The 14,467-nt window shown below is 48.4% G+C and overlaps 1 protein-coding gene across 1 annotated transcript in view; it reads left to right on the top strand.

Annotated features, from left to right (window-relative positions):
- Window positions 1–8,238: 8,238 nt before the first annotated feature.
- ZCCHC14 (zinc finger CCHC-type containing 14) overlaps window positions 8,239–14,467 on the top strand; it is a 34,576-nt gene continuing 28,347 nt past the window's right edge. The window contains exon 1 of the mRNA XM_056862204.1: window positions 8,239–8,825. Within this exon, the coding sequence (XP_056718182.1) occupies window positions 8,262–8,825 (564 nt within the window). The 5' untranslated portion in view covers window positions 8,239–8,261. The remainder of the gene's footprint in view (window positions 8,826–14,467) is intronic.

Below are 14,467 nucleotides of genomic sequence, written 5' to 3'. Positions count from 1 at the left end.
CTCTGCCTGAGACTCTGGAGAGCTGCTGCCGGTCTGAGTAGACAGTACTGACTTTGATGGACCAAGGGTCTGATTCAGTATAAGGCAGCTTCATGTGTGTTCAAGGCTGCATTTTAAAAAAATCCCGTCCTCATGCTGCAGCCACACCAGAGAAGGGACACATGAAGCTTGGTGCAAATGGAATTCTGCCAGCACAGTTCTTTAGACTGGCTGTAACAGCTGCGCTGTATACTTCAGGAATGCAAGCTGCATTCTATACTTCAAGAATGCAAGCCAAAGAGGGCCCACCTTTGAGAATATGTGCAAATCCTACAGAGGGGTTGCCTCTAGCTGTCTAATAGAGGAGACACTCAAACAGGCAACCTCTTGAACCCAGATTGGCGCTCCTAGAACAGCCTACTGCTTTTGAAGCCCATGTGTCGGCTTTAAACCTCCCTGAACAAACCTTTTGAATACTTTTAGAATCCCAGTTCCCATGGCAACAGCCAATGGTGTTCCTTGCAGAGTTTGGGTCTATAAATACATTCTTGATCTATAGCTGCGATATTAGCTATGTAGGCCTTGTGAAAAGAGCAGGTGGGAACAAAAGGGAACCCACAGCCTTGGAGAGCCGCTGCACTGCAGCAACCAGGCAGGCTTGGAGACGGGCACCTTGCCTTTCCCACGACCAAGGGGAGGGGCTGTGGCTCAGTGGTAGAGCCTTTGCTTGGCATGCAGAAGGTTCCAGGTTCAATCCCCGGCATCTCCAATTAAAGGGACTAGGCAAGTAAGTGATGTGAAAGACCTCTGCCTGAGACCCTGGAGAGCCGCTGCCGGTCTAAGTAGACAATACTGACTTTGATGGACCCAGCGTCTGGTTCAGTATAAGGCAGCTTCATGTGAAGGGCTGTGGCTCAGTGGTAGAACCTCTGCTTAGCATGCAGAAGGTCCCAGGTTCAATCCCCGGCATCTCCAGTTAAAGGAATTAGGCAAATAGGTGATGTGAAAGACCTCTACTGGAGACCCTGGAGAGCCGCTGTCCCTCTGAGTAAATACTGACTTTGATGGATCGAGGGTCTCATTCAGTATAAGGCCGCTTAATGTGTTCATGTGTTCAAGAGCTCAGGATACCCAGCTTTGTCCTGTTGAGCTGAGAGATAGCTCTGGTCTTGACAAGAAACAGCTTCTTCAACAGTTTCCCTGAGCATAACCGCCTCTCACAAATGCAGTTGGCAATCTGAGGCCACAGCTCCATGCTCAGTTATGGAGGCTGAGATCCTAGATTGCAACCAACATAAATTCTGGTCCTGAGATCTTCAAAACACTCAATAAGAGCAATGTTGTCTAAGAAGCCTACATATCCGAGAATTCCCAACGTCCTTATTTTCTTGTCGAAGGCTTTCACGGTCAGAGTCCATCATTGGTTCTTGTAGGTTATCCGGGCTGTGTGACCGTGGTCTTGGTATTTTCTTTCCTGACATTTCGCCAGCAGCTGTGGCAGGCATCTTCAGAGGAGTAACACTGAAGGACAGTGTCTCTCAGTGTCAAGTGTGTAGGAAGAGTAATATATAGTCAGAAAGGGGTTGGGTTTGAGCTGAATCATTGTCCTGCAAAAAGTATCAAAGGTAATGTGCTAATCATTGTCCTGTAAGTATCAAGATAATGTGCTAATGAGGGTGTGGTATGTTAATATGGAACCATTGTATCCTAAAGTGATCTGTTAATGTGTGAAATCCCAAGCTAATCCACATGGCTATTGTGGACTGTAGTCTTTGTTAGTCTGGAGGTTTTCAGGACAGGAAGCCAAGCCAAGAAGAGAGTTTAAGAATGAATAAGTACGGGGGCAGGTCACAGCTGCTCCGAACAGATGGACACAGGAGGTGCAGATCACAGATGTTGCTCAGTCACGTCTAGTGTGGCTCTCCGAGTCTTTAAACAGTGTAGATGGTCGTCAGCAACACCTCCCTTTTCCTCCAATGATAATCAACCATCAGGATTGAATGCCAGGGCCATCACAAAGGGCCCCATGACCAAACCCTGGTCCCCTTTTGCAGAACTTAGTTGGCCTTTCATAATAAAACACAGCGTACTCTAAGATGATCCATCTTCCAATGTATGTTAGCTGCTGTCATCGCAACATACCAAGTTGGGTTCGGACTGTGTGGATATCCTGGTCATCACCTTCAGTAGCTAGGGTTGCCAGGTCCCTCTTTGCCACTGGCGGGAGGTTTTTGGGGCGAAGCCTGTGGGGTTTGGGGAGGGGAAGGACTTCAGTGCCATAGAGTCCAATTGCCAAAGCAGCCATTTTCTCCAGGTGAACTGATCCCTATCGGCTGGAGATCAGTTGTAATAGCAGGAGATCTCCAGCTAGTACTTGGAGGTTGGCATCCCTATCAGTAGCATTTTCTTTCAGGTTTGATGTGAGCATCTTCGTTGTTGTTATGGCACTACAGACTGCAACCACAGGGAAACATCTGTGCAATGCTTCCAGGAACCGCTCACTAGAGGGCAGCGGTGTTCACACACACTGGTTTGTTCGGCTCCAGTGCTCTTTCATCTTAACCTGTTGTTTACACTGTGCGGAGGACTATGCATTTTTAAGCAATTGTTCTTTTCTCTAAGGCTTCATAGATTCAACCTAAGCTGGCCTCTATCAGTTGTAGAAAGTGAGCTGTGGCTCACGAAAGCTCATACCCTACCAGAAAATATTTTTGTTAGCCTTTAAAGTGCTACTGGACTCTTGCTCTTTTCTACTAATGCAGACAGACTAACACGGCTACCCACTGTGAATTATCTATCAGTTGTGTGAGACTGAGGACTCTTGCGACCCAAAGCAGCCTGCAGGAATGTAATGAGGCAGCCAGACACCTAGTTTCAGTACACTGCATTCTCTACGCATGTTTTCTTAGAATCCATAAGGGATCGCGATGACACATACACATTTATCTTGCATGTTTTATTTTATAGAAAAGAGTGCACACAACATATGCCAGGCAATTGCGCTCCCATCGAAGTGAAAAGCTACCCAGACACAGTAAATTACGAATCTGTGTTTCTCTCTCAAGTCCGGTAATGATTTAGGTAATCCTAGAGAGAGGGAGATTGCAAACCCAGAAGTTGTTTAGAATTCTGGAATGAACCAACAGCATGCCATTTCTGACAGCAACCCAAGGGGGGAAACATTTCACGGAATGGCCACTAGGCTTATCTGGGTGTCAGTCTGGCAGCAGGTAGAATCCATCTTGGTGTCAGATTCAGAGGGGAGACTGCTTTCAGAGACGAACAGGCTTGAACTGAACATACGGGCAAGCGATCAGGGCTGCTGCCTCAAAAGGTAGGGGAAGAGGCACCAAACAGTCCTAGACAGAGGCACAAAGAAGGCTAGGTAGGGTTGCCAGGTCCCTCTTCACCACCAGCGGGCGGTTTTGGGGGCAGAGCCTGGGGAGGGCAGGGTTTGGGGAGGGGAGGTACTTCAATGCCATCGAGTCCAATGGCCAAAGTGGCCATTTTCTCCAGGGGAACTGATCTCTATTGGCTGGAGATAAGTTGTAATAGCAGGAGATCTCCAGCTAGTACCTGGAGGTTATAAATAACAAATACCTGCACTGAACTAGTATAGACTTAAATAACCCACAGCGCTGTTAGCCAAAATGCTCTTTGATTGGGGAATTAGCACGTATATGGCAATTACAATATTTATATAGCGGGATTGCAACCAATGTATATCAAAGCCAGTATCTGTGACCTTAGAATAATGACAGAGGCAAGAGATTCCAAATTAAGAGAGTTTATGTATTTCAAGCATTCATTGTGGCAACACAAACATATACAGAGAGTCTAGGAATCAAAAGGGAGGAGTAGAGAGACAATTGCCAATTTGGCAGGCAGATGACAGGATATACTGCACCTTTCCTGTAGAGGAGTTGTCCTGAGTTCCGTAGGCTAAAAGATACTGAGAAAGCAGTGGTGTGTGTGAAAGGGGGTTCCCGTAGACTTGACCAGCAAGACGGGAAGGGATTGTGATCAGGCTGCGCAAAACCAAAATCACAGAGTGATGGCAAGTATGCCAGGGAAAGACCTAAGGTAGGGTATGGACTTTTGGGACCTTAGTTATACTGTTTTCTGGCAGGGGGGAGGGTGATTGGATTACCCTTGTGGTTCCCAAGCTAAAACAAAAAGGTGACAAAACAACTAATGGTCGGCTGCCGGGGTGTGCAAGTTGGGCCGTTGAGTAAACTATTCTAATTCCAATGACTTGTGCAATACTGAAAGGGTCAAGAGTTGCTTGAAGATGGGATTATTACTCATATACAAAGGTGCTCTTAGCTGTCTCCGGGGCGCGTCACTTTGCATAGCCAGAGGAACGATGTTTCACTGTTATCTCAACGTCTGTCGATGGCTCGCTAATCATGCTGATGAGGCAAGGGGAGGGGGGTGTTGATGGGTGCTACGTGCCTGACAGCTCCCTGCGATATGGCTGCCACTGGAACAGGACACACAGGAACATGGATGTCCTCTGATTCTCTGGAGGGGCTGCCCTGCCTGCTGTTCTTTGACTGCCGGTTTCGTGGGATGAAGAGGAGTCCTTTCCGCGGAGGTACAGATTTGCCACTTGGTTTGGAAAGGCTGCTGCAGGCATCTGCCAGGGTTGCCATGACCAGTCCAGGAGATTGGCACCCCGTTTGCTTACAGCGCGATTAGCTCACTTAGTGTCAAAATCATAAAGACAAGAAACAACAATTTTCAATTTGTAATAAATTTTCTTAGACTTACACCGAGTCTCAAACATAAATATTATCTCAGAGTTATACTTAGTCTCTAACAAGAATAAATTCCCAAACAACAGAAAATAGTTGATAAAGTTTCAACTTTACAAGAACGACAAAAGGATTGTTCCAAGTAACAAAATGGTATTGCAAGCAAGAACAACCCAACGGTGCATATATTTAAAGTCCGGGGAACAAACGTCATAAAGGCAACAGCCTGTAAATCAAAATCCCCCGGGCTGGAGATGGCAAGAACGTGTCATCGATTTTGTCCACGTTTCAAACTTTCATCAGCTTGCCCATGCTGATTAATCTTCCGTAGAAGTTAATTGCAGAACATAGTTGCACAACACTGGATAACGAGCCATGCCTTGTCAGCCTTGTCAATATCGCAAATACAATGCGTATGGAAACGAGCCGCATCTTATCAATATCGCAAATGGGATGCGTGTGGGATCCTATCATATGTGCTGCCGGGGGATTTCGATTTACAGGCTGTTGCCTTTATGACGTTTGTTCCCCGGACTTTAAATATATGCACCGTTTGGTTGCTCTTGCTTGCAATACCATTTTGTTACTTGGAATAATCCTTTTGTAGTTCTTGTAAAGTTGAGACCTTATCAACTATTTTCTGTTGTTTGGGAATTTATTCTTGTTAGAGACTAAGTATAAGTCTGAGATAATATTTATCTATGTTTGAGACTTGGTGAAAGTCAAAGAAAATTGATTACAAATTGAAAATTGTTGTTTCTTGTCTTTATGATTTTGACACTAGGTGAGCCAATTGCGCTGTGGGTTGTTTAAGGACCTGGAGGTTAACAACCCTAAGGCTGGGTGAGCCCTTTGTCCGACTAAGGCTGACTTGATCCTCAAAGTTTACAGAGGGCTCCCAGCCATTTGGTAATTATCATGCAGTGAAAGTTACTCGGTGTCTCAGGAGCCTCCTGTGGCTCTTCTGAGGTGGCAATTTATAGGTGGCTTGCCATTACTGGACTGCCTGATACGGCTTTCTGAAGTCCAGGAGCTGTCGTAGCAGCGTCTGAAAAGCTCTGACATGCAGCAAAACCTGTGGAGTGTAGCGTAGAGTTGCCAACTCTGGGCTGGGAAATTCCTGGAGATTTGAGGGTGGCGCCTGTGGAGGGGCAGAGTTTGGGAGTGAGTAGGGTTGCCAACCTCCAGGTGGGGCCTGGAGCTCTCCCGGAATTACAACTAATCTCTGGGCCCCAGAGATCAATTCTTATGCAGAAAATGGCTGCTTTGGAGGGTGCACTCCATGGCATTGCACCCCGTTGAAGGCCCTCCACCCCAACCGTCCCCTCCCAAAGCTCCAAAATCACCAAGAATTTCCCAGAGTTGGCAACCCTAGGGGGTGAGGGACCTTAGTCCTTGGGGAGGGAGGGACTTTGGGGAAGGGCTGCGGCTCAGTGGTAGAGCCTCTGCTTGGCATGCAGAAAGTCCCAGGTTCAATCCCCGGCATCTCCAGTTAAAGGGACCAGGCAAGTAGGTGGTGTGAAAGACCCCCTGCCTGAGACCCTGGAGAGCCGCTGCTGGTCAGAGTAGACAATACGGACTTTGACAGACCCAGGGTCTGATTCAGTAGAAGGCAGCTTCGTGTGTTAGTTTGGATTTTACTCCCTAGAGTCCACCCTCCAACACTTCCATTTTCCCCAGAGAAATTGATCCCTATTGCCTGGGGATTGGTAGTCATTCTGGGAGATTTCCAGGCCCCCCCTGGAGATTGGCATCCCCCAGTGTGGGCCTCCCCCACACCCTGAATTCCCACCCCTCTCACAGCCATTCTCTCCCTTCTGTCTGCGTAGCAGCGCTGGTTGCTAGGCAACCTCCATTTCCCCCCCCCTTCTCATAGCCCAGCAACCGCAACCTCCCCTCTCAAACCAGGACGGTTCGCCCGCCTCTCCCCGTTGCTAGGCAACCAGCGCGCTCTCCCTCGCCTCTCCTATTGGCCCGGGCGCTTGCCTTTCTGCCGCACCGAGGCCAGGCAGCACGTGCCCCCGAATACAGAGAACACACACAGCTGTCGGCCCCGCCCAGCCAGCGCTCGTGTCCAATCAGTACCGGGCCACCGGGCGGGACTTCGAGGAGGCGCTTGATTGACAGGGCTTGTGTCCCTGAGGGGTTTGTACCGTTAGGTGGGCGTCGAGGAGGGAATGTCAGTTTGAGGGGGGGTGGAAAAAAGAGGAATGAGGGGGAGGGCGGGGAAGCGGCGGCCAATCGCGACGCGCGAGACGGGGGCGTGGGCGGGGCTTCCGCCGCGGCCGAGTCCCGGCCTCCCTCTCTTTCCCAGCCGGCCAGGGCTCCTCACTCCCAGCAGAAGGGATCCCTCCGCCCTCGGAGCCTCGCGCGCGTAACGGCCGCAGCAGCCGCGCGTGCGCCTCCGCCGCCGCCTATTGCCGACCGACGGCGCGCGCGGAGGGGGGGGGAAGGGATTATTTGTCGTGCGGGAGGCCGTTGGAACCGGGGCGGGGGAGGGGCAGGCGACCTGGCGGAGGGGGGGGAGGGGAGGCGGAAGACCAAACCGCGAGAGAGAGGAAAGAGGGGGAGGGGGCGAGCGGCGGGGCCGAGTCTCCCCCTCAGCCCGGCCGCGGGGAGGGATGGAGGGAGCCGGGATGAGGCGGGGGGAGGGAGCCGCCCCGTGAGGAGAAAAGGGGAGGGGGCGCCCGGCACGGTTTCCGCTCCGCCGCCAAACGCGGGCCCCGATCGGGCCTCCTTCCTCTCCCCGCTTAACCCCGGCTTCCGCTGAAGGGGGGAGAAAAACGGGTTCACACGAGATCGGGCGCCACGCGTAAGGCTCGCCCCCCCAGGCCGGGCCTCTCGGAAAAGCGGGGGGGGTGTCGCTTTCGAGGGCCCTTCCCCTCCTTCGGCCATCGCTCCTTGGAGGAGGATCTTGATCCCCCCACATTAGGACCTCCCGGGCCTGTTCCTCCGTAGCCATCCCCCATTTCTGCCCCCCCCCAGCCATCCCCACCCGCCATCCCCCCCCCCCATTTCTGCAGCCTCATGGCCTCCAGGGGTTTCCTCCTCACACCCAAAATATAACTAGCCCCTCTTTTAATAACCTTTTCCTTCTTGCCCCCCCCTCGTCAGGTGTGCCCCTCCCAACCACAACTACTTAGCCTTTGTTGCCCCCCACCCCAGTCCCTTCTCTACTTTCTTCTGGTCCCAGTCCCCCATTTTTTTGGACAGTGATGTTGAGGGGGCTTGGATAGGGAGTGCCCCCGTTGACCTCTGCTGCATATTGGGTGATCTTGAGCATCAGGCCTCATAGCTGGGGAGGGGTCTCTGATCTTTGGCCCTCTAAGCTAATTCCGCCTGGTCCGTTCGTTGGCATCAATAGTCAGGTCTGCCTGCAGTCTGTAGCTGGGCCTGTTCCTCAGCCCTTCGTAGCAGGGTCTCCCCATTGGGGCCTGATCCTCCTCTCCTCCTTCCCTTCCGCGCCAACGCCGTCCGCTTGCCGGTCGCCCTCTAACCCTGCCTTTGGTGGCAACAGCCAGCAGCATGGTAGAGAAGCGGTGCCCACGGCTGCAGAGAGAGAGTGTGTACCGCTGGTTCTCCGAGCTGCCCTCTCCTCAACGGGTGGAGTTCCTGTGTGGCCTGCTGGACCTGTGCATCCCCCTCGAGCTGCGCTTCCTGGGCGCCTGTCTCGAAGACCTGGCTCGCAAGGACTACCACTCGCTGCGGGACTCGGAGATTAAGGCCAACAACCCTGCCGACCTGGGCAGCCTGACCAACCTGACGGATGAGGTGGTGCGCAGCAAGCTGTTGGTTTCGCTGGCCCTCCTGGGGTCGTCCCACCGGGAGGCGGCAGGGGTCCTCTTCCGGACGCTCACCCACATCGACTCCGTCATCCACAACTACGGGCTGCAGCTCAACGAGGGCCGGACTGGGGACGAGTTCTTGCTGCTCTTCACCATGGCCGCCAATCATCCAGCCTTCAGCTTCCACCAGAAGCAGGTGCTGAGGCAGGAGCTCACCAAGATCCAGAACATTGTTGCGAGTACCAGCAAGAGCCACAGCACTTCTGCCATGAGCCCCATGGGAACATGTCCTAGTTGCCACAAGGTGGGTGTGTCTTTACGACTGTGTCCCTCGACTCTTTCTCCAGAGTCTGTAGAGAGCCCAAGGATGAATGTTACCTCTGAGGAGGGGTCTTCCCTTCACATTATAATGGGCAAAGTGCCTTGGAGCGGTGAATGATAGGTGGCTTGGTCATTGGTCTCACTCTTGTCCTTCCTTGGTTAGCCAGTGGCTTCACCATTTTCTATAATTGTCCCCTCCACATTCTCATATGTACTTTTGTGGAAAAATAGAGAGGAGGATTCACAACCGGTGTGTTATGCGTGAAAGAGCCAGTAGCATTCCTTTGGGCTCCGGGTTTGGTTTGGTAGCCTTCACTGGCTGACAGTGTTCAAAGCTCAAGCAAAAACATTCCAAGTGCACAACATGTCTAAGTACATTAGGTGTGCCAGAACATAGCTTCGAAGAACATGTGCAATTCCTGTGGCTCAACAGGTGCAGCTTCCCCATCTCTGTAACACTAGGAAGAAAGAAGCTGCAGTAATTTCTAATCTTCTCCCTGCTGTTTCCTCAGTATAGAAATGGTAAAGCTCTTAGGGCTTTGGGGGTTCCATACCTTACAATCAGCAGCTGGTCAGCAGTGGCTGCACTGTGGAATGTGTAACCAATTGCTGCTGGCCTTCGTGGAGTAAGCTCGGAATGAGAATGGTTGCCTTGGACTGAGATAACGGTTAGATTCTCGAAGAGGAGAGATGAAAGCTTTTGTTTTGAACTTGGAATAACTTATCAGTCTTTCTAAAGTGATTAAGGAGCAAGCTGGGCTGGGAAGTTGTGTTGGGTGTGACTTGAAGAGGAGCTTCTTAGCTAAACAGACACACAGCTGTGCTTGAAAATGCTTAAGGATTTGCGATAATGGGGTGAAATCTATGCACTTTGTTCATGCTAAAGTGGAGTGACAGGTTTCTGCAGATGTCCTGAGAACTGTGATCCTTTAGTTTTGGCTTCAGTTGAAAACTTTGAGTACATTTTCCGGCCGTTGTATACACTTTGGCATTTTCTTTTGTTTTTGTTACTTGTGCCAAAATGTATGGAGTCAATGAGTACGGATGAGGCATTAGAGTTGTTTTTAATTTGCAGGTAAGATGCAGATTAAAAAACAGGGAGGATTTAATTAGAGATGGAACATATGTGTGCACTAAATTCCCAGCTTCTCTTCTTTAAAACTGGCCTGAAAACAAAGTTAATTCTTCCTTTGTCATTCTGATCTGCTAATGTAAACCGGGCATCTCAATGTAAGGTCTGTGGAAATTACATCAAAAATCCTTGAATAGGGTTAATAAATGTCAAGACTTTCCCATGTCTGTGTTTTTGGACTTACACTGTACAATCGTGATTCCAGTTCAGGGGGTCCAGCACAGTCTAGCTTGTAGTGAGACTGACTGAGAGTATTTGAATGTAAACTTCCACCTGATTGTACTTACGCTTACTTTTGCTGGAGTACTCATTTTCCCACTATGTGCCAAAGAGAGGAGAAACAAAGACTTGTTGTAGGTGGTATATAAGAATAGAACTAAACACATAGCATCGATGAATCCTGATAGCTCAGATGCTCAGTACACTTTAGTTCATAGTTAAAGAAATAAGGTATGAGATTCTGTCTTCACTGTGAATATTTTCTTTGCACTTTTTAGAAAGAATGGAGCTTCACTTGTTGGAACGAACCAACTTCTTGAGACCAGATACCAGTGGTTAACTAAGTGTGTTACTTTTGAGACTAGAAAATGGCTTGTAGCTGGAGAATCAGTTTGCATTACTCAGACACCCATTAAATACCGCTGCAGTATCCCAAAGGTCCATTCGGGTTATCTTCTGCTCAGTGTTTTGTATTCACAGGTGTTTGAATTCTCTCTCATTATGAAAATCTTTATTTCAGAAGAGACAAAATGGAAGCCTAGCTTTGCTTGAAGCACTGCCAAACATGAGGTGAAGTGCATTCCATGCCTTACCCAGGGCTTGCAGGAACAGCCAGGAAGTATGCTCAGTTGAACTGGGGACTCTGAAAGGGGAATCCTTGCACTGGGGACTGTTTGAACAAAGAGCTTCCATTTGGCTTTATAACACAGGACCGAAGATCTAGTGTCTTCAGCCGGTGTTTACCTCCTGATTGTATTAAAAATGAGATGGTGTGCCGCAGTAACGCATTCAATTGCAATAAAAAGTTTACCGTTCCTCTGGATTCATTTCTGCTCTTTAAATAAGATGTTTTGAATTGCATTTTAAAAACAACAAAAGTCTAGTAAAAGAAAATAGTGGAAGCTGTCCCGTTTGTGTTACCGTAACAATGTCCTTCACAACTGGAAGCACCTTCCTGTCAATAACTCCCATCCTTTCAGGATACTTCTAAGCAGACGGTTCCTTTCCACTTCCGTTCTCTAGGTCAGCCGACTTCTGTTTAGATAACTGATAAATATTTGTAATTAAAAAATCTTTGCTTTGTCACTCAGCATTTTTGTCAACCTTTGCATGTCAGCAATTGAAGTATCAAGAAAAATTTGCAAGTCTGGTACTCCCCAAAGCCGTGAAAAGTAGATAGGATTGATAAGGTATATAGGAGAGCAGTGCAACAGAATTTAGGGGAGTACTGGAGAAGAAATGCAGTGTATCGCAGGAACACATTTCATTCTTATTCATGTGTTCTAATTCAATACTACAGATCATTGACTGTTGAAAAAAAATCTGTCAGCAGCAGCACTTGCACTATAATGATAGTATAATGAGTTCTAACTATCTAAGATACTATGAAAATGCTTCTTAATGGAACACTCAGTTTGGAATGGAGTCATCTAAACAGCTTGCTAAGACCTAACACAGGCATCTCCTTTTTGAGCTTTCTGGCCATGGTCAGGAGATGGGCATGCAGCAGGAGCCCACGCACACTCCCTCATCCTTCTCCTGCGTGGATCCCTTTCATAATTTGCTCTAATTGCACTAAAATATCTGTATTGGTGCAAAGCATGGATACTACAGATCACACAATTTGTAGTTGGAGTTTGTAAATCCTGGCAGACCCTGGCTTTCAAGAAGAAATTCTAGTTAATGTTAATCATGGTTAGCACCAAAAGATGGCATATTGCTGCACCATGGCTAAAGTGAAGTAATGGAAGGAGGGAAGCATGTAGCATATTCTTGTTTTCTTAACTGGTTAAGAAGTTGAAAATAGTAAGTCTGGGCCTAAAATGATGCCCTGGCTGTCTAAAAAGATATGCTGTGATTGACCGAAGTCATTGCAGTTACCCATGCACTGTGATTTGCTAGTCTGGGAGATGCCAACTGTTCTAAGAAGTTTGCAATGAGCTTTGACTAAATTTTTGTTGAAATTTGCTTTTTAAAATAGGTCTCTGAATAATCTAATACGTTCTGCAAGTCTGAGGAGTAGCCCTAGCTGACCTGATGTCGCAGTGCAAACAAGTGTCATAAACCTGGTGAAGTGGGCTGTGATCCACATAAGTTTATGCCACCATAAAAAACATGTTGATCTTTAAGGTGCCACAGTACTGCTGATTTCCTTGCAAGTTGTGCTTGATTGTCTATCTCTCGCTAGTAGATTATTCACAATGAGTAGCCGTGTTAGGCTGTCATTAGCAGTAGAAAAGAACAAGAATCCAGTAGCACCTTAAAGGCTAACAAAATTTCTGGCAGGGTATGAGCTTTCTCATTCCTTCAGATACCTGAAGAAGTGAGCTGTGGCTCACGAAAGTTCATACCCTGCCAGAAATGTTAGTCTTTAAGATGCTACTGGACTCTTGCTCTTTTCTACTGCTAGTAGATTATTGTTAAATTGCGGCAGCCTATCACTAAAGGGATCTTTGGAATACCATCTTCTTTGCCCTTTGCTTTCCATCCGTGATAAGGTTGTTTAAAACTCTGAAAACCAGCACAGTGCTGAGTCTTTACCCCAAATGCCCTTGTAGCTAAGGCTTGGCTGTGTGTGCCACTTAGTTGTTTCTGTTTCAAAGCAAAGTCCATTTTAGCCTTTTTTCTTATTTAAAATATCTTTTAAATATTGGTGGGGGGGAAACACCATTCTTCATGTCGACCATGCTGTTCAGCCTGTTGATTGCCAGTGGGTTCCTCCCTAGCAGGGATGTTTTGGGAGTCCTTTCTGCCCTATGATCCAGAAGCACTGCATTTGCCTGGAAATGGGATTATAACTGTAATTCCATGCAGCACTGGTTAGACCTCACCTAGAGTACTGTGTTCAGTTTTGGGCACCACAATTTAAGAAGGATGTAGACAAGCTGGAATGTGTCCAGAGGAGGGCAACAAAGATGGTGAGGGGTCTGGAGACCAAGTCCTATGAGGAAAGGTTGAAGGAGCTGGGTATGTTTAGCCTGCAGAGGAGAAGACTGAGAGGAGATATGATAACCATCTTCAAGTACTTGAAGGCCTGTCATATAGAGGATGGTGCCGAGTTGTTTTCTGTTGCCCCAGAAGGTCGGACCAGAACCAAGGGGTTGAAATTAAACCAGAAGAGTTTCCATCTAGACATTAGGAAGAATTTTCTAACAGAGCGGTTCCTCAGTGGAACAGGCTTCCTCGGGAGGTGGTAAACTCTCCTTCCCTGGAGGTTTTTAAGCAGAGGCTAGATGGCCATCTGTCAGCAATGCTGATTCTATGAACTTAGGCAGTTCATGGGAGGGAGGGCATGTTGGCCATCTTCTGGGCATTGGGCGCGTGTGGGGAAGGTAGTTGTGAATTTCCTGCATTGTGCAGGGGGTTGGACTATATGACCCTGGTGGTCTTTTCCAACTCTGATTCTATTTAACATGGGATTCCACAGAGCCTGGGCCCATTAAAAAGCAAGAAGTGGAGAGAGTGTCATTACTATATGATCCTAAATAGATTAACTCAGAGGTAAGTCCCATTTAGTTCAATGGGATTTAGTATCTAGAAAAGTGCTCAGGATTGCAGCCTCCAATCGGCCACAACTTGCTTCCTTCTGGAAAGCAACTGGCATTTCCCTCTTCTCTGATTAGTACTTTGCTCCAAACTGAAACCTCACTGTATCTTTTCAAATATATCTACCTTTGTCATTAGTGCAGTAGTATAACAGTGAGAATGAAGAACATCATCACACAGCATTCCACTGAACTGTGCATAACTGGTGCCACTGCAGAGAATTAGAACATCCAACACCTCTTGGCGCTAATTAGCACTCAGCCCCTGGGTTATCATTGCCCTCCACTGGTGTATTCCTGACTCCTCCATCCTTGGCTGATGGGAGCAAGGGTGTGGTCCAGTGAGCACCAACCACAGCTCACCTCCTGGGTGCTCTATAGCAGTGAGAAGTGCTGAGAATGGGTTGGAGAAGTTCCTGCTGGGGTTTGAAGGGGAGGAAGTAAAGATGAGGTGGCTACAAAAAAACTCTGCAGAGGCAAGGAGGAGGAAGAACCAGCAGTGGTTCTCCCTTCTAATCTCCAGACCCAGGGAAGGAGGGGTCTCCATGTCCAAAGCAGAGCGTGGCAAGCACCACCATGGCTGGCAGCCATATCAACTGCTCAGTGCTGTGGAAAGGCATCACGCTGAGGGACACTGTTGAGGGCAGCTCAGGTGAGACCTCTGCAGGCAGCTGGGTCATGGCAAGAGCAAAAATCAGGCCCTTATTTGTGTTGCTGCACTTTGACTTT

This window comes from Euleptes europaea, chromosome 17, assembly GCF_029931775.1.
Source record: "Euleptes europaea isolate rEulEur1 chromosome 17, rEulEur1.hap1, whole genome shotgun sequence".
NCBI classification, from domain to species: Eukaryota; Metazoa; Chordata; class Lepidosauria; order Squamata; family Sphaerodactylidae; genus Euleptes; species Euleptes europaea.
This window is presented reverse-complemented; position numbering and strand designations above follow the sequence as displayed.